Raw genomic sequence first — 19,181 nt, 5'->3', positions numbered from 1 at the left:
TCCCCCCCCCCAGAAAAAAAAAAATAAAAATAATTATAGATCCCAAATGTAGAGAGGACACTACTGTTTGTGACACAAAAGGTCAAAGTCTAGGTAGAGTAATGCAGCATGGGCAAAAGTTTTCGGATGACATCAAGCCCCCTTGTAGTTAGTTGGTGTTTCACAAATGGCATCTGAAGGACCAGGATGTGACCTAATGCTGTCTATAGCATTTAAGCTGTGAAAATAGAAATTCTCTGTGTGTATTTGAACTCATTCCTGACAAAGCTGAACATTGCAAAGGTGAATCCAAGGAAGACTTTGGCCCAGATGATGCATCTGTCTCACACCAAAGGGCTCTCAGTTACTTGAAAATTCCTGTCTGACTTTACTGACTTACAGTGCATTTTGTCCAAAAATGATACAAAAAAACTGACCCAATTTTATTTTTATGAGTTTACTTGTTCTTTCTGTTTAATCTGGCCAGTTATACCCTCATCGCTCACAAGCGCTATCAGGAGAAGGAAGAAGTTACCAGCTCGGTTCGCACTAGTGTGAAGGGAGTGGCTCATGCAGTCAGCAGGATCTGGGATACAGCAGAATATGCCATACCAGTGCAGGCAAGTCTTAATTTAATGCCAGCATAATATTCAACTTCTGTTGGTGCATCTCTTTTTTTTCCTGATATGTCTCTCCTGGAATGAGCAGCAACATTAAACGGGACTTTACATTTGAGACAGCAGTCTACCAAACCAAATCTACCCTTCCTTCCCCAGTAACAAGGAAAAAGATTATTCTCTTTTATGATAATTCTGTGGTGCTATTTGTTATGAATTTTTACAAAATCAACAGATTTATTCCAGTATAGCGGTACTAAACACAGTAGTATCATTACTAGTTAGTGCCAGCATGTTTTTCTTGGCTGCAATGCAAGATTAAAAAATAAAAAATTGGGGCCTTTTTGCCCTGATTGCTCATTTATGCCCTGATGATATCCCTGGCTTTTCCTGTTTAAGCCAGATTGAATTTTAATGTCTGTTTGGGGGGGTGCTAGAGCAGAAACAGCCTCACTGTCCTTCCACGTGATGCTCTGAGATATGAAACAAGTCTGTGAAATTTCAGTCATTCGTATTCTTTTCTCCATGTAGTCAAAAGACTCTTTTTTCGTGATTACCAACGTCATTCAGACAGACGACCAGCTTCAAGGGAATTGCCCTGAGGTAAATATATATATATATATACATATTTGGTAATTTATATTTAGGATGATGGTATTGAATACAAATAGACAGTAGTTAGGAGCAAACATTAATGTTGATATAAAAGAGCGGACTGCCCTTGGGACCATCCTGTGCAAGCAAATACTGCTGCTCTTAATGCTTGTATCTCAACAGAAAGCATGCAAAATCTAGTTTAATTGCTCCTTTTCTTTCCTCTACTCTGGTGTTTCTTGGGGATTCAGTTATCAGTTGTGACTTTGCCTCGTAGCAATGACCTTGCCAAACCTACCTGCATCACTTTCAGGAAGTGGTGACATTCAGGCCAGTGCAGGTTCTCTGGCTTTGCTGCTGGTCTTGAGAAAAACCTGAAGGGATGATGGAGTTAGAGAAGTGCTGTCAGCTTCTCTGCTGGTATTGTGCTCTTGCTGTTGCTCGTTTCTACGTGTTCCCTTCCTTCCTTTGTGTAGCCCAAACGTGGTAGTCAGCTGCAGCTCTCCTCTTCATTCATCTGGCTGGCTTAGAAGTGAGACTTTGCAGAGTAGTTCCTAAATACAAGTTGACTTTCACTGGCAAAAGTTTATGGAGCTGTTAGTAAACAAAGAAATAGTCCAGTATTAGATTTATTGCACCTAGTAGTACAGGAAAGAGCACACACACAAAAAAAAAACAGGAAAGGACATAATAAAGGAAAGTGTTATTATAAGCGAGAAAAAGACTTTTTTTTTCAGATAGCTTAGCCTTTTGCTCGTTATAAGCATAATAATAAGTAAGGGTTATACTTTCTCTGCATTATTTTCTTATTATTTACTATTTTTGTACTGAAGTTAAGAAAGACTTTTTACATAGGTATGGAGAGGAATATATTTATATTGCTCTTTTATGTCATTTTTTCAGGCTCCCTTTGCCAAAGCTATCTGCTCTACAGACGAGTCCTGTGAAAAAGGGAGTGCAGATATCCACGGTAATGGTAGGTAAATGGCATTTTCAGATTGAAATATTGTTTGTGGGTAGTACCTTCTGTTGCATTATTGACCAGTGCAGAATGTACAAGTCCCCACTTGGAGAAGAATTGCAGTAGAACAATACAGAATCCTGAGAGATATCTGATAACCTATTTTTGAAACGACAAAACAGAGTTCTTACCATTTTGTATATGCCCCTTCTAAAAAGAGAAACAGTGAAAGGGAGCAGAGGAAGGGCAAATGTGAAGAGGAGTGCAGACCGTGATGTGAATGAAGGCCAGTCTCCCAGTCACTCCCATTGAAGTCTGTGACTGCTCAGCAAGGGGAGTGACTACAGGATCTTTTTGAAGGGTCTGTAACATCCCCATGATAGGTAGTTCTCAGAATAAGACAATGACTTCTGTCCTTTTTTGAGGGCCAGTTGTCCAGAAGACATCATACAGTTTTCATCAGCTATGTGAGTTCTTTGTAGTGCTGGGATTCCTGAATTCAGGCTTCTGGCTGAATTAGCGCTTTAGCTGGTAAAGACAGGGCACTCAAAAAATGCTGACTCTCCGGGAATGTAGAAGGAATTAAGGTTTTCTGCTTACCTTTATATCCTTGTTTAATTTGCTTATGTTGTTGAATTAAACTTGTTAATTGTTTAATTAACTGTTAATTAATTCAGTTGACTGAAACGGTTAATTTCTCAGTTTATACCAAGACTCAGATATGTAACTTCATGTAAAACTTTGAAGGAAAGTACTTCATCCTCAGTCCAAACAATAACAAGCATTGTTGACCCAAGTAAAGAGCTAAATAAGGATTGATGATGTGTGGCAGGACCATGATTTGGTCCTGAAAAGAAAGCTGCAAGAATCTATAATGTCAAAATCTCTGCTTTACATTTGAGGAGAAATCCACTGCCATGTGGAAACTGTCTATATGGTGCAAAACTTGTGTTTGCTGAATAAGAGCTTCTTTCTCTACAGGAGTTCAGACAGGAAGATGTGTGTGGTATAATGCAACTCTTAAAACCTGTGAGATCACGGCATGGTGCCCTGTGCAAATGGAGGAACACCCCCCCGAGTAAGTAAAAAATATATATATTTTTTTTTTTGTCAGAAAAGGGTTCTCTTTGACAGAGTCGTACAATTTTAGGGTAATCACTTTGCTCAGGCACGTACAGATCTCATGTATGTAAAACAGCTGTTTTCTTCACAGCCATACCGTTAATGCTTACTATATCTAAATGAATTACTTCTACAATTGTCCTGCTGATTCTGCAGTGAAGCCAGAGCCTCCAGTTTGTAACATCATGCAGCTTCCACAAAAATAATTTTAGATGTCACAGGCTCATCTTGAGTTCACTAGAGGCATTTAGATCATGAATTCAAATGTCAATGAAAGTGTAAGATAGGTTTCCTGACTTGGGTTTCTCTTCTGCCAGGCTCAGTGCTCTGGGGTGTAGAAGCTCCGTGTGGGTGCATTTACCACAGCAAGGTTGCTTCCACCACTCAGAACAGTAGCACTGGATCGGTTGTCTGTGCTGCACGGTAGCATTTGGGGGTCCTCTCCAGACTGAAGAACAGCATCTTCATTCTTTCTAGGCAGGTGATGAAAAACTCAATGCTGGCAATACGTAATAGTCAGCTGAAGAAAACTGTAGGAAAAAGACTCTGGGGAACAATGCTGCTGTGACCCAGAGAGTGGAATGGAGGGACCCTGTGGCCGTCTTTCTCTGTAATCACATAACTGTGCAGTGTTCCAAGAAGAAACTGGTCCATTTTCTTTCTGTATCAGCCAAAGCATGAAGAAATTTTATAATCGTTTTGATTTCTACAGAGATGATGGAAATTACACTCTAAGAGAGTGGATGACTAATCAATTTTAGCTTCTCTCAACCAGCTTTTGAAATATACGTGTAAGAAACCAGGTCAATTACCACTTCCGTTAACTCACTGCTTTTAAAAGATAGAAGCATGATTCTGTGTATATATCCCATCTTTTCCCTAAGTCAGAGGCTGAGCAGTTTTTCCGCTGCCGGGTTCCATCCAGGGCTCACAATGCTTCCTGCAGCAACTTTTGAGTTTTTTTCAGCTCTTTAAAGGAAGTGCAATTCAATTCTGCAGACAGAGCTGTGATCCGAAAAAGGCTTTGTCCAGAAACAGGAAGGGTATTACTGTTCATACAGCATCCTGGAAAGATATGCATGAGCTTCCTGAGCTATTGGAATCTTAGTTTTTTTTTATAAAGTCTCAGTGACTGCCAGTCATTTCCAAATGTCGTGTTGTGTAGGCTTACTGCGGTGTTCCAAAGGGAATTTTGTTGTTTATTACATCGCACAGTTGACATATTCTGTCTTGTTTCCTAATCTTCCTCTCCAGTGCCAGTAGTTGATCACTACCAGGGACCAAAAATAATGGATGAGAGGTTTGATCCAAACCTCTGATGTAAAAGGTTCCTTCACAAGTTTCATTGGCAAGGAAAAAAGGAGGAATTGCTAAATAGCAAAGCTGAGTGTTTTTTTGATACCAGAACAATATATAAGAGAAAGGTCAGAGCCCAGGAAGTTTTGCCGTCTGGTTGAGATACTGAGGGAGCAATGTTGGGTTTTGGTTACACCCATGATTGTCTTTATTGTCCAAATTCTTTTGAAAGATAAGTTTCATGAGCTATACAGGAGTACTCCTTTTCCTTCCCGTTAGTTATGGCTGGAGCTGAACAAAGGAGCCAAACAAAGCTATTGCATTTTGGCAAGAAGATTCTTTTATTTTTGATTTTTCATTTCTGCCTGAGACAGGGCACAGTTGTCAGATTAGCTGGCCCAAGGATAGGTGTTTACACCACCTTTTCCAGAAGAGCTTTGGATCAGATTTCAGATGCCTCCCAGTGGATGAGTTACAGACAGTTCCACATTATAGGTTCATTCATTTTTAGCTCTTTAACAGTTAACATACATTATTCATGTCTTGACTGTTATACACTGAAATTCTTCAGAAGCTCTTATGTCCAGATAGTATCAGCAAGCATTAAATTGGTTTGCAGCCATGTCTCTCATTCATTGACTTTGTTTAGGAGATGCTCTGAGATGTCCTTCATGGAACCTGTCACCCAACTAATGTGCTTCTAGTCATCACAGATCTCTGATGTAGAGGCATTGCTCAAAGTGCAATGATAGGAAAAATACTGCATGCTTAGAAGCACTGTCCTTGATATGGATGACTGCTCTGAAGACTGTTTACACCCCTTGGAATGGCTGTCCTGATGAAGATTAAAATTTTCCTGACTCACTTTCAAAACGGAGCTGTGTGAATATTCCAGTCCAGCACTGTCCCTGTGCAAGACATATAATGCTAAAAATTGCATCTGCTACTCTTCTATAGCCCAGGCAAGTCCTGGGGTGTAGCAGAGATTGTCTCATGCAATCTAGGCCAAGGTTACTCAGCTGGCAACTTGTAGGAAAGTGCCTTCTTTCCTGCCACTTTAGCTTCAGAGAAATGACTCTCGAGGAAGGGTAGGACTGGCAGCCTGCTTCCCGTTGAGTTTGCAGTTCACCAACATATTTAGTGACACAAACCACTGTCTCCCCACAGTCTGCAGGGTAAGCCCTCAAACTGGTACCTGCTAGAAAGGCAGAACAACCTTTGATGATGTGATTGACACCTGACTTCCAGAGACATCCTCTAGGAATGTGAGCATGGCTCATTCTTATATTCTTACTAGTTGTGCAGCTCTGTCATAAATGGCCACCTGTCTGCGGGGACCAGCAATGAAACTGCCTGTTCATTGTGCAGAAATAATCAGCTGTCAAATGGTATAAACTCTTACTACTATTCTGTAGCGAGAGTTATATGAGAAGTCTTGTGAGATCATATTTTAGCTGCATGTAGCACACATTTAGGCTCAGCCCACACAAGCAAGAGCAAGAGGGAGAGAACAATTTATACCTAAAACTAAGAAAATGACCTTTATCTTTCTTGGTTCCCTGAGTCACTTAACTCTGCTTTTCAATCTCTTTCTCAGCAAAATATTCTTCCTACTGACAATTTTCCAGGTAATAAATTAGCATAGCATTAATTGATGCATTTAAGTACAAGAAGTTACTTAATTTGATGTTTCTCTTCTAGGCCTGCTGTTCTGAGGAGTTCTGAAGACTTCACAGTGCTAATAAAGAACAACGTTCACTTCCCAAAATTTAATTACACCGTGTAAGTGCAAACATTCCTGAATGCTTTCTGAAGAGTGAGTGGTTGTGCTCTAAAGAAAGGATTGTGTAAATTGGCACCATCATTACTCAGAAAGGCTGTCTTCAAGGCTTTATCTGCATGAGTAACAGCTGTTAAGTCTCTAGTCCTATTAATTCTTCGGGAACCAAGAGAAATAGAAGAGCTTGGGATCACAGCCTCCCAGGCACAGGACAATAAAATTGCTCGTTCAGATATACTGGTTTATGTTGGGGTAAAATGACTAAAATACAATGTAACAGTTGTGTGATCCAGATTAGAAGGTGAAAATATTTAGTTTACACAGGTAAATTTTGCTTGTGATATATTCAAAGAGTAAAGAATTCATCTTGATTTGTAGATCCCACTTAGGGAAATATAGTTCTGCTAGGTGTGAAAACAAAAGCTCATGTAAAGTACAATCTGAGCACACAGCTTCCAGTAAGAGTGAGGTCCCTTAGCTGTACTTATAGCTGCTCCAGCTTTTGTTTTTAATTTTAAACAACTCTATGTGTTCTTCACAGACAAAATATTTCACCAAATTTCAATTCTTCCTGCACATTCAACAAGATAACTTCCCCTCTCTGTCCAATATTCCGTCTGGGAGATATCCTTCAGGAAGCAAAAGAGAACTTTTCGGAGGTGGCAGTAAAGGTCTGTGATACTACTTTTTTTTTTTATAGTCAGTGTGAAAATTTTTCTTTTTCTTCCTGCATATTTTGCTGTCTGCCATATAATGGAATTGTTCTAGGTTTAGAAACTGATTGTTTGAGAAGCAATATAACCTCACATTTTAAAAAATAAATGTGTTTACCATCTCACAGTATGAGACCCGCGTTGACAGAGTTGATACTATTTGGTTTGTATTACTGTAGCTTGTAGAGGCCCTTGTACCACCTTTCATTTAAATAGGTCCTATATAAGGCTGTCACTCATGATCATCTTTCGATTCTACAAAAGCACATCATAAATCACATTGCTTCAGGAAAATATTATCCAAAAGTCGGACTGGAAAAAATGGTGGCTTCTATTTGGCATTAAAAAGTTCACACTAGTTCTCACACTTACTTTTTCTGTTTCTAGGGAGGAATAATTGCCATTGAGATTAAATGGGACTGTGACTTAGACAGCTGGTCTTACTACTGCATTCCAGAGTATGGTTTCCGCCGCCTTGATGGCAAAACAAGAAACCAATACCCTGGATTCAGCTTCAGGTAAAAAATGTTACATGAAGCAAGTAGGGTGTTTTCTGAGTTGAAGCAAAGATGTGATGAGGTGTGGAGAATGACAGCTTGGAACGACAGAACATTTGATTCTGCTTTTCTTTAGTACTCATGTCCTTAACTTGCAGTTACTGCAGTTGTATTATCATGGTCATTTTCCAGATGAGCATGGTTGTATGGTAGGAGGTTTCATTTCTGTGTTGAAAGGCCTAGAAATTTCCTACAAGTATTCTGGGAGCTAACACAGAAAATAGTTTGGGCAGGCTCCACCATATGGCAATTGAAGCTTGAAACTACCTAAATTTGTGAGTTTCCCAAGGCAGTTAAATAAAATAAAGTGTTTTGCTTACATCTGGGTAACCCTACAGTTCACTGAATCAAGATTTATTTAAAAGTAAATTAGAGCATTTGGTTCTGTGTACATACAGCAGACTTAAGAGAAAATCTGACAAAAAATCTTGATGTGACTCTAGTTCTAAATAGTTACACAATTTATCAAATGCATATCAGCGTGTTTAAAATTAAAGTTATCCCTCAGATCTAGGACAAAATTTTTGTGTAACAGCATTTTTTGACTTTGGTTATTATTGTGGGTTTTCATACGTTGGTGATGCTAGCGTGAGTGTCTTAGCTGTCAAAGAGCCGCCAATATACCTCGAAGCTGCATTCTGCTGGAGCTGTGCAAACACGGAACAAATAGGTGTTCCCTCTGGGCTGACAACCACAGACAGGAGATGGGGGAGAAGACAATTTAAAAGTGAGACAGTACTACAAGGTTGAGGCCAGCAATGTTTCTGTTCCATAGATTTTTGCAGGAAAAGGGGATTTCTTAGGAGGCTTTTGTAGGAAGACTAGAGTAGTTTTGAGGATATTAGTATCAGATTGACAGCTAGGGTCAAAATGCCAAGAATGGGTTTGCCCGAAATCCTGTTGTCTTTTAAGCATCAAAATACCAGTGTAAAGATTATTTGCTGCGGTTCAGTTGAAATGTGTGCTGAAAGGAAGTAAAACTCTAGCATCCAGGAAGTGAGCTTCATCTGAGAACACAGGCAAGCCTGCTGGGAGAGTGTGCAGAATACCAGACAACATCCAGATGGCCTGATTCTACAGCTGTTAATCAAGGGGTTTTATTGGCAAAAGAAAGCCATTCTCTGATGTCTGCAAAATTTAAAAAAAGAGGAGCAGAGTAGGTCTGTGCAGCAATTCAAAATGTGAAAACAGTGAAAGTTGAAGGACGATGAATAGTTTGAACATAATACTATTTAAAACAGCCATGGGTGTTTCAGGGAAGAACGTGCACAAACTCTGCCACAGCGTTGAGCTGGTGTATGCAAACCTGTATGAACAGCTGCTGATTTCAGTAGAATTACCCAAAGGAAATGATCCTACAATAAATATATTTCAAGAAAAGTTTTATTCATCAGTGTGGCATTTCATAAGAATGTAACATACTATGAGAGCAGAGGTCCATCCAGCCCAGCATCCCAAATCTAGCAGAGATCAGTAGCAGAAGAAAACTTTGAAAAGACCCTAAGAAACAAGTTATAGAACACTGCTTCCCCTGCAGGCCAGCTGGGGACTCTGGGCAGGTTATAACCTGTCTGCATGGAGTCCTATTGCTTTCAGCTCAGTTCCAAAGGAAATTTTGTGATAGACTTAAATGGGAACATGTAAGCTTTCTAAAAGAAACAAGTACTTGAGGTGCAAGGGAGCAAAGCTTCAGACAGTGGTCAAGAAAGCTCCCAGCAGGTCAGCTCTGAGCACAAAGCTGTTACAAAGAAGAAAGCCTGTATGCCATCAAGAAGAAATATGAAATAACCTCTACCATGGGAGCTAGAGAAAACCTCTGATCCTGAAAACAGTTAGGAAAACTTTAAAATAAAGCCTAAATGACCTGCAGGCTTTGGAGGCTAAGAGCTGGCTGGTAAAACATGCATTGGCTACAGACTCTGGAACCATTCAGCACAAGCAAAAGGGGTATTTAATATCTGTGCAAGCAAGAAGAAAGCAGAACACATTATGCTGTGTTTTTCTGAGTGACTTTCCCTCAGAGAATTTCAAATCGTATCTCTGTGAATGGGAAGCAAATGATCTAGGGAACTCTGATTAAGAACATTCTAAAAGTCTGCCAAACTTAGCTTGGAGTGGAATGCAAAGGACAGAGTGGAATCAAGTAAAAGCTTGCTCTGGGCTGGTTTGTTAGGATCAAATGGCAAAGCAGAGCTGCAGGGACTGAATCCAAAGAGTAAAGAAAGGAAGAAAAAGTATTTTTTGTTTAGGTGTCTCTATAATCTGAATGAGTAAACCAGGACACTAGAAATCAGAAGGCTGAGCTGACAGTATTTATGCTAGACATATCCTCTTAAACACAGTTACTCTTCTTGTACTTGAACAGGCAGCCAACTATAAAAACAAATTTTGATTAACAATGACAGAGTGATCTGTGAGTATCTGACACCCACGGAACTAACCTTGCAGCCCTTTAGCTCAGCAAATTGCAATTCAAATTATTTATCTAAATGAAGGAGAAGAGGATTTAGAGATCACTCAAGTAAAGCAGTCAAGAACAACACAGCATTTTAAGTCCTGACAGCAAGTCTGAGGCAAAAGACGGACGGGTATTGTTTTCAGAAGTTTAGAATTAGAGCCATTGTGTGTTTTAGTAAGTCTTTCAGTTGAATGTAGTGATTTTGTCTGTACTGCCAGCTTTTCATTGTCAGGCTTGAAAAAGATCTCATTGTTGCATGCTCTGTGACTGTTTATTGATCCATAAGCTGATGTGAGCTGTGCATCAGGAGGGTCATGTTGTTGATAGAATAAGAAACTGGAAGTTCATAAAGGCCCATGTGATTCTTGGCACTCTCTGCTGATTAAGGAGTTGGAAATGAGTGATAATTCAGCATGCTGAAGTGTCCTCAGGAGTTCAGAGCAGGTAGTGGATAATGTAGCATTAAAAGGCTTAAGAACACGGGCACTTTTGCCATTGCCAGTTCCTCACATATCCTTGCTAGGGTTTTCTAACTGCTTTACCTGTGGTTGAACTTCTCTCTGTAGCTTTAGGTTCTGATTTGAACTGTGATAGCAAAACACTCCGTAGACCTTAGCTAGATTTTTAATTTGCTTAAATCTCTACATACATGTGTATTAATTTAGTTTAGACTGCCAGCCACGAAGATGGCTTCATGAATTCTTCCTGAATGATTCTTCCAGCATTTCAGAAGGCTGTAAGGAAGAAGGCGAAAGAAACTACACCCCCTTTTGTGTTCTACAACTTTGTATCATTGTATTCCCTAGGGAAGCCACTCCCATCTTCATTTGTTCTTTTGCAGATTTGCAAGGTACTACAAGCTACCAAATGGAACGGAGCAGCGAACCCTTTTCAAAGTCTACGGAATACGGTTTGATATCCTCGTCTTTGGCACAGTAAATGCAATTGTTTTTCTTTGTGGAGGGAGGAGAGAAGAAAACTTACTATTTCTTTAGCCCTACGTCTGCCAGATACCCCTTTCTTCTGTCCATCATTCTGGAATGGAAGTCATGTCAGATTAGTAGATGTAAACTCAACTGGCGTAGGAGAACAAAGCTGAGAATGAAATAGCAGGGTTGAGAGAGGCAGGACTGTTGTTTAGACAAAGAATAACAGGTATCTTGTCTATCATGAATCCTGTGTGTCACCACTGTTTCCCTCTCAAATTGCTTATTTTCCCCTGCAAAGCGTTAGAGATAGTTTATGTAATCTTGGGATTGGATGGATAAATCATTGTAAAAGGACAAAAAGAGAAATGGCATTCAGATGAGTGAATGGTTATAGATCTTGCTTCCCAGATATTCTTTTCTGCTTCCTTTAGGGTGGAAAATTTGACAGCGTTGAACTCTTCACATTCATTGGATCCACAATCACCTATTTTGGTTTGGTGAGAGACTTGTTTTTTGTGTTAACGGAGCCAGTTCTGGAGAACTCCAGTCTCGTTAAGGAAGTGGAATCACTACTTGCTTTTCTTTCTTGTGCAGGCTTTTACTGCCATAGAAATCTGTTTTAACTTATACAGTTGCTCCCGCTGCTGCAAAATAGCATTCTGTGATAATATAATCAGGAAGAAGTATGAGACCGTGCTGGAGCCAAAAAAGGTAAAGAATGCAAATTGCTGTTCAGTAGGCACACAAATGCAGCAGATCAAACCCTTCGTAATTGCTGTGTGGTTCATTCCTGCTTCGCTGCTTGGGCTTTGTTCTTCTGCACCCTGCGTGCAGCCTGCAGTTGTGGTTTTAGGAGATCAGAGATTTTTGTGAGAGGGATTGAGGGATCCAGTGCATAAAGGAGTTGGCAAAGGGAACTGCCTCCTCCTTTTCATGCCAGAGAATCTCCAGGTAGCTTCCATGGAGCTGTGCACGGCGTGGCTGCAGTGGGCTCTGCACATAGATCATTGGCACAGCAGAGCGAAACCACCTCTATCAGGGAAACATGCTGGGAGTAGTGACCCTTTAAAATAGCAGAAGGAGGTCATGGAAGGGTTATCTATAAAGAGGACTTTACTCAAAGCCTCTTCCCTGCCAACCTGAATTTCCTCTTCCTCTTTTTCAAGGCATTTATGGTTATTTCTCTTGGGTACATCTACTAATTCCCCAGCATTTTAGACACATGGTTTTTAAAGAAGGGCAAAGATGAACTCTCCACATAAAAGCCCTGCACAACCGCACTCCTACAGTTAGTTCCATAACATCTCTTCCTCTTAGCTTTGTCTTTCCCTGCTGCTGCCCATGTCCTTGCTATCCCAGATACTGGGATACACCTACCCTTGCAGCACACAGTTGCAGGGAACTGTTGTTGGAGTGCAGACTGCAGAACCCAGTGCAGAACTCTGTGCTATATCCCCAGTTTTCTAGGTAACTATTCCAGCTGACAGTGCTCATTTCTTCTGCTCTACAGGTGATGCTTGTGTCCTATGTTGATGAGCCACATGTTATTTTGATAAAGGAGCCTCTGAAAACGAGCTTGCAGTATGCCGAAGGCAGCATTTTTGAGGTAAAGGCAGACAATTAACCTTTGGGATTCCCTTTTCAGAAAGGAGAACTGAGGAATGTCATTTCAAACTGATTTGGATTTCCCCTTCCCCATATTTCTAGATTAGATCCCGAGGGACTAAAAATGGATTCCTATTGCCCCCCTAAAGTTAGTAAGTCTTGTGACCAGAGGATGTATTTTCTAGAGTCAGCTAAAAACTGCTGCTTTCCTGTAGTGGGCATGTGCTAGTGGGAGTGTGTTGGTGTTGAAACAACTTGTAAGGTGTCAATTCGATTTTGCAAGGGTGGGCGTTGGCAACACAGAAAGATAATCCTCCTCCAGATCTGCTGATCTATCATCATTATACTTACTGTGCTGTGTCAAATGAAAGACCCAGTGGTGAGGATCACTGTTGTAAATTCTCTCTGCAGATGGATGAAACAGCAGCAATGCTTTATCATCTAATTTATGTTGGGAATTGCTTTGCAGAATCACCCTGTGAAATTCAGTGATCCTTGCAGCTTCTTCACCAATGAGTCCAACGAGAACTGTGATGCTGGAGAATCTCAGCTTAGTTGGCTAATGCAAAGCACCCGTTCTCCAAAGTGCCCCAGGTGGTGCTGCTGTGGCCAATGCAATCTGATGCTGAAGTCCCATGAGCAGCTCTGCTGCCGCAGGACAGATGGACCGTGCATCACAACCACCTATTGGTTTAAGAAGCTGGTGCTGTCTAGAGGAACCCTGACTAAAACTCTTCTCTACGAAGACCCCTTTCTGGAACTGACAGGTGACAATACCAACAGTCAGCTACGTCATGCTGCTTACAAGCAGTATATTCACTGGCGTTTTGGCTCTTTTGAGCTGGAAGACAGAACTGTCATCCCAAGTTGCTGCAGAGGGGTGATTAGAAGTACTTATCCCACAGCAGATGGCAACTATACTGGTTTTAAGATAGAATGAGGAAGCAGCACAACTTGAGCTCATGCTGTGGCTTACCTTGGGCATTTAACCGTTGTTTTCTTTCATAGAACTTTTTTTTTTGCTACATGTAAAAGAAGAAGAAAAAGAAAGTGTGTGACTTCCCAAAATCTTTGCTGTGCAGCTGAATTCCTGTATATTGTCATTAGAGAGGGACTGTTGCCTACTGCTTGGCTTAGAGGAACACATACCTTGAGCTAAAGTACATACTTCTGCCTTTGTTTCACTCTATGACTCACCTGGTGTGGTTTAGAAATGTAGCCTCTGGGAGTGAACTCTTAGGGCTACATTTTAGTGAGAGGTTCCAGGTCTCCTGTCTTTGCTTTGGTGTGTGCCAGACTCCCAGATGAGTGAGGAGATAACCAGCACCCTGAAAATAAGATGGAGCCAAGAACCATCTAAAAGCATGACCCCTGAAAGAAGGAAGTCCAAAAGAGAGATCAATTGAAGACATGGTCCTGAGCATTTCTCTCCCCTAGCCTCACCACCTTGCTGCAGCCCTGGATCAGAGGTTCTGGAAAGAGGCCAGTGAGTATGCATTTTCATAACTTGCTGTTAAAGGCCTCACAGTCTGTCCAGATTAAACAGGCTTATTTTAGATTTCAGTGGCACAGAGAAAGCATTTTCTGAAAAGCCCAGCTGTTCTCTTTGTATTGGCCATTTTACCTTAAATCAGGAATTACAGTGGAAAGTACTTTTACCATCTTTGTCTAATATTTTCAGGCATTTCATTCATATTCATTGAATTTTAATGTTAGTCTTTGTCCTCCTGTTTGCTCTTAGCTTCAAACAGGCCTTGCCTCCTACACCTCCTCCTACTGAATGCAGCACAGTGCAAGTTGCTTTTTACAGCGATGCATAAGGCCACAGCCAAGGAACAGCAAATTTAGGGTAGATTAATCTGTGCTCCAACACCTTTTCAGTTCTTTCTTTTTGTCGTACTTGGCTATGTTCTATTTTTGTAGAAACAGGGTGAGAAGGATTGTAACGTGTATATTTTGCACTCCTTTCAACTAAGCTTTGTTCTCTCTGAGCTAAACCAGCAGTTTGCCATTTCAATTTCCAACATGCATTTTGAGATATATGGCTGGGAGATTGTCAGCTAGATTTCTATCTTCAGATGTAATATACATTAATTGTATTAATGTTCACATTGCATCATTTTATATATCTAGAGTGGGAAAAGATTACAGTTGGCATAAATGCATTCCTCTCCTGACACACGCGCTATCTTTCCTTTTGGAAGAATTACATTGGATATTCACTTAAAACTGTGGTTTTTAATTTCTTTTCACTTTTCTCATGTATGTTTTTCTTTAACACTCACCCCCCCCCCTTTTTTTTCTCCTGTCACTTTTGACTGGTTTTGTAATAAACAGAGCATTTTTACTAATTGACTCAGGATCTCTTCACTGATTTTTGCAATGTCTGAAAACCCCACCGCCGCTTCGTGAGCTCTCTTCATCTCTAATTCTTTGCCTGCTACTTTTTCCCCATAACCTTGCTAACAACGAGGAGTGTGGAAAAAAAACAAACCAACCAAAAAAAAAAAAAAAAAAAAAAACAGCAGGTCCCACCAGTGGTGACCAGAAGGGCCCGGTTCCTTCTTTTAAGGCGGATTTTTAGGCCCCAGGCCATCCCACCGCCCTGCTGGGGTAGCTGAGGGAAGGCTGGGGGCTGAGCCTTGCCCCGGCTCATCCCGGGGCGCCCCACAGGGCTCAGGGCCGCGGGGAACCCCCTTTGCCCTGCCGAAAACAGCCCGGGGAGAGGCCGCAGGGGCGGCTGGCAGGCAGCCCCAGGCAGGCGGCCGGGCAACGAGCTGGGGAAGCTCCGGGAGCCGCTCCGAGCCCCGGGGGCTGCGGCGGCGCTCTCCGGGCTGCTCGGGGCGCTGTGGCTCCGCGGTGCCTCGGCGGCGGCCGCTGCCCGGCGTGTGGGGCCGGAGGGCGGCGGGCAGCCCAGCCCGCCCGTCCCTCCCTGCCGCCGCCATGGTGTCGTGCGGGGCCGTGCAGAGTTTTCTTTTCGAGTACGACACCCCCCGCATCGTCCTGATCCGCAGCCGCAAAGTGGGGCTCATCAACCGCGGGGTGCAGCTCGCCATCCTCGCCTACGTGATCGGGTGAGCGGGGGGGGGCTCGGCGTTGGGGGCCGGCTGCTGTGAGGGAGGAGGGCGGGCGGCTCCTCGTGGGAGCCCCGAGGGGCTGAGGGGGCAGGACGGGCCGGCCTGGGGCTGCCCCAAAGGCGGAGGCTCCCCGGGGTTGAGGGGAAGGAGCCGGCGGCTGCCCGAGCCCCCGGTTCTGTCAGGGAGGCGCTGGGAGGGCGGGAAGCGACCCCCGGGGCGCTGAGGGGAGGCCGAAGCCCTGGGTGCTGGGGAGGGCTGGGGTCGTTCCTGAGGAGAGGGAGCCCGTGAGGCGTTTTGGGGGAAGAAATGTGGGATGAGCTCCAGGAATAGGTCAGACGTGTGCCTGTTGGTGACGGTAAGCGGGTCTTCGCTGCTTCGAATCATTTATCAGGAGGACGTAAATGGCGTAGAAAGTTTGGAGAAGGGTTGGTGGCTTTCCATCCCACCTGTCGCCAGGTCACAGCGTTTTATAACATATAAAAGCTCTTACGAGGCAAAGAGCGTTGTGTTGTGAGGAAAGACCTGACAACCAGGTGGCGGACAGCCTGCCATAAGAGAGACCGGGGAGGCAGCCGGTCGATGTTTTACTGACAGGAGTTACTCCCGCGGTGTGGCCCCATCCCTAGGAGCAGGGAAAAACCGGGGCAGCCCTTCCTGCTCACGGGAGCAAAGGTTGTGTTTTGTGTGCCTGCAACATCCCCTCTGTTTAATGGTTTCTCAGTTTGAATTGCTCCAGTCTGAGAATAGATGAAATATATGTGTAAGCTGTAAAAATTAACCTAATTTGCAGTTGTCCTGAAATGCTTTTTGAGAAGATGGCTCTTTCACTGGCAGCAAAGGGTGTGAGTGTGTAGCTTTTACAGTAAGTGCCAGTGGAAACCTGAAAACTGTAATCATTTAAGGCACGTAGTTGGGAAAAGTCACTAACTGGTCATCCTGAGAGTTGCTTCCTTGCATCCTTGCTCCTCTCCTCTCACTAGCAGGGGGTTTCTGCAGCGCACTCTCTGGCTCTTTCTCATTCCTTCACACAGCTGGTGAAAGGAAATTTCAGCCTGTTCTCATTTAATACCTAAATAAAAAGCCAAAAATAGATGGTGTGGACCAGAACCGAAGGGCCTGACCCACCGCCTCCTAGACAGCAGTAAGGACCATCCTGACTGCACCGACTTGAAGTGAAATTTGCGTGGCGATTGTAGTGGAGGTCATGCCAGAGCCCTGTGATGTTTCCCCTCTTGTGAACTGATCTTCACCTGTGGGAGTGGGAGGACGTACATACAATTATGCAGTAATGAGACACTGCCAAACCACTTAAAAAAATCAGAAGGGAGATTGCTGATCCTGTGACTTTATAGCAAAACACTCTGAAACTATATGGACCTGCCTTTTCAGGTTACACATGAAAAAAGGTGAAATTCTCACTGCCTGTGCTAATTTCTGGTGTTTAGCTGTTTTTTTGTTGTGTGGTATGTGGTTTGATTTTTTTTATTTTTTTCTTGCAATCCCTATCTTGCAGCTGGGTCTTTGTGTGGGAGAAGGGCTACCAGGAAACAGACTCTGTGGTCAGTTCTGTAACCACAAAGGTGAAAGGAGTAACGCTGACAAACACGTCCTCCTTGGGAGCCAGGATCTGGGATGTAGCAGACTATGTCATCCCTCCTCAGGTATGAATCACTTTCACATGCAGAGGGTGGGTTTTCTAAGAAACAGCTGCTGCTCTGCCAAAAATCCACTGAGGTCTGGAGCAGCTTTTGCTTCAGCATGGCCTTTATACAAGAGAACATAGCAAATAAAGCAGATTAGGAATCTTGTTTCAAGAAAAGTGTGTATGTGTGTGTGTATATGCATACGAGGGAGAATTTTGCAGACTTCAGGAAAAAGTTGTGGCAATAACCACATCCTCCCTCTTAGTCTCAAAGGCAAACAATTCAAAGATAAGTTGTTGTCAGAAGCCCCAGGAATAGCCTGCCACTCATCTGATCCGGAACTGAACAGGAGGTATTGCTGTAGTTACTGATTGACGGTATGTCTGCAGGAATCTGCGCTGCGTGGGCAGTACGTGGCCTTCAGGGTTGGCAGGCATGGCCAAGCTGCTAGTTGTGGGTCACTCTGTCTGCGTCGGTTGTGGTGCAGAAAAAAAGTGAGAGTATTCAGCCAGTTTTTGGCTGAGTGATCATATTTGCATATTAATGGAGCAGGAGCAAACAACAGATCCCAACTCATATAGATCTGAAAGTAATGGAAGTGGTGTTCACTGCAGAAACAAACCAAGACTGGTAAAATATTTGGTAGTTATATTGAAAAAAAAAAGGAGAGCTGTGAACTAACTTGCAGCTGGATTTTTATTTCTGCTCATGCCTTATAACTCCCAGAATAGCTCTGTGATTTTTTTTCATATTGTAAAGGAGGGGCCAAGTGGGAGGACAGAAAGGGTTGCTAGTCCCACATTCCTTCCTCTGCCCAAAGGCAGTGGCATCAGGCGATACTCGTGGGATCCTGCTCCTTTATTGCTATACCTGCACTGTCCAAAGCAAGCCCCCTCTGCGGGACCATCTCAGCTCTGTCAGTAAAGACATTTTGACATTTGGGGCAGCGCCTTGGATATGCTTTGCATAGTATTGTCGCTCTTAAATTTCCTTCTTGCTTTGCATGCTCAGGAGGAGAACAGCGTGTTTGTCATGACCAATGTGATATTCACACTAAACCAGACCCAGGGCCAGTGTCCAGAGGTAGGTACAGGATCTGCTTTAATCCTACGTGGTGTGGTCAGGAGCGTGGGGAGGGAGGGTTTGTGGAGTTTTGTTTAATTGTTGTTCCTGTCCAGCTTCCAGATGATAAAACAGAGTGCGGCAAGAACAACAGCTGTGTTCCAGGATATGTCAGCACCCACAGCAATGGTAGGAAACTTGCTGCAAGGGCGCGTTCATTCTCTGTTGTAATATCGCTGCGCTGTGCCCACTCTCCTGTGAAGGAACCAGCATTCCACTTGAGTCTCCTTGTTCTCATTCTTTCCTGCCTAAGAGAACTGAAAAGGAAGCTCACATTTTTCTTCCAGGGAAGAGCAGATGGGCTTAACTGTGTTGGGTGGATGTTGGCTGGGTGTGTGCTTTGATGAGTGTGAAACAGTGTGAGGTCTTTTTCAAGACCTTGAGTCTGTGAAGCAGTTTCACATACATAGATGAGGATTTGACTCGGAAAATGCTTCTTTCTCTGAAATTGTGCTAGAAGTTGCAATGGAAGATAACGAGGGATTAGACAGTGGTACTTCCCTTCTGAGCAGACTGCTTTCACCTTACAGAGTGAGGAGACATCGCAGGGCAAATACTGCCCCTTTACTTTTCCTTGGGAGTGTCTCCATTCACATGTCTTTCCAGGCATCCAAACTGGGAAATGTGTAAATTACAACGACAGCATCAAGACCTGTGAAGTCTTTGCATGGTGCCCCGTGGAGGATGACTATCACATACCCAAGTGAGAGCTCTGTCTTCTTACTCTG

The 19,181-nt window shown here is 43.0% G+C and overlaps 1 protein-coding gene and 1 long non-coding RNA gene across 9 annotated transcripts in view; one reads left to right on the top strand and one right to left on the bottom strand.

The window, feature by feature from the left end:
- The window catches only part of LOC106031147 (P2X purinoceptor 4), a 29,871-nt gene that overhangs the window by 6,580 nt on the left and 4,110 nt on the right, over positions 1-19,181 (top strand). For 4 of the 8 annotated variants that reach the window (XR_010825535.1, XR_010825534.1, XR_010825533.1 and 1 more), the window contains 13 exons: positions 467-599; positions 1,128-1,199; positions 2,094-2,166; positions 3,133-3,229; positions 6,271-6,351; positions 6,891-7,020; positions 7,450-7,580; positions 10,919-11,012; positions 11,438-11,503; positions 11,601-11,717; positions 12,517-12,612; positions 13,081-14,097; positions 17,202-17,331. Coding sequence is in view for 2 of the 8 variants with exons in the window: in XM_066978992.1 (XP_066835093.1) it covers positions 15,555-15,685; positions 17,202-17,349; positions 18,343-18,414; positions 18,510-18,582; positions 19,060-19,156 (521 nt within the window). In the remaining 6 variants the exon portion in view is untranslated. Of the gene's footprint in view, positions 1-466; positions 600-1,127; positions 1,200-2,093; positions 2,167-3,132; positions 3,230-6,270; positions 6,352-6,890; positions 7,021-7,449; positions 7,581-10,918; positions 11,013-11,437; positions 11,504-11,600; positions 11,718-12,516; positions 12,613-13,080; positions 14,098-15,436; positions 15,686-17,201; positions 17,350-18,342; positions 18,415-18,509; positions 18,583-19,059; positions 19,157-19,181 lie in introns of those variants that run through there. The other 4 variants (XR_007166951.2, XR_010825536.1, XM_066978992.1 and 1 more) reach the window with 4 other exon arrangements.
- LOC106031153 (uncharacterized) lies at positions 547-4,514 on the bottom strand. The gene is made up of 3 exons (XR_001204128.3): positions 4,103-4,514; positions 1,489-1,784; positions 547-674 (listed from the first exon to the last, which is right to left on the bottom strand). It is a non-coding gene; the product is annotated as an uncharacterized lncRNA (long non-coding RNA).

The sequence above is a fragment of the Anser cygnoides genome, chromosome 17 (assembly GCF_040182565.1).
Source record: "Anser cygnoides isolate HZ-2024a breed goose chromosome 17, Taihu_goose_T2T_genome, whole genome shotgun sequence".
Lineage (NCBI taxonomy): Eukaryota > Metazoa > Chordata > Aves > Anseriformes > Anatidae > Anser > Anser cygnoides.
This window is presented reverse-complemented; position numbering and strand designations above follow the sequence as displayed.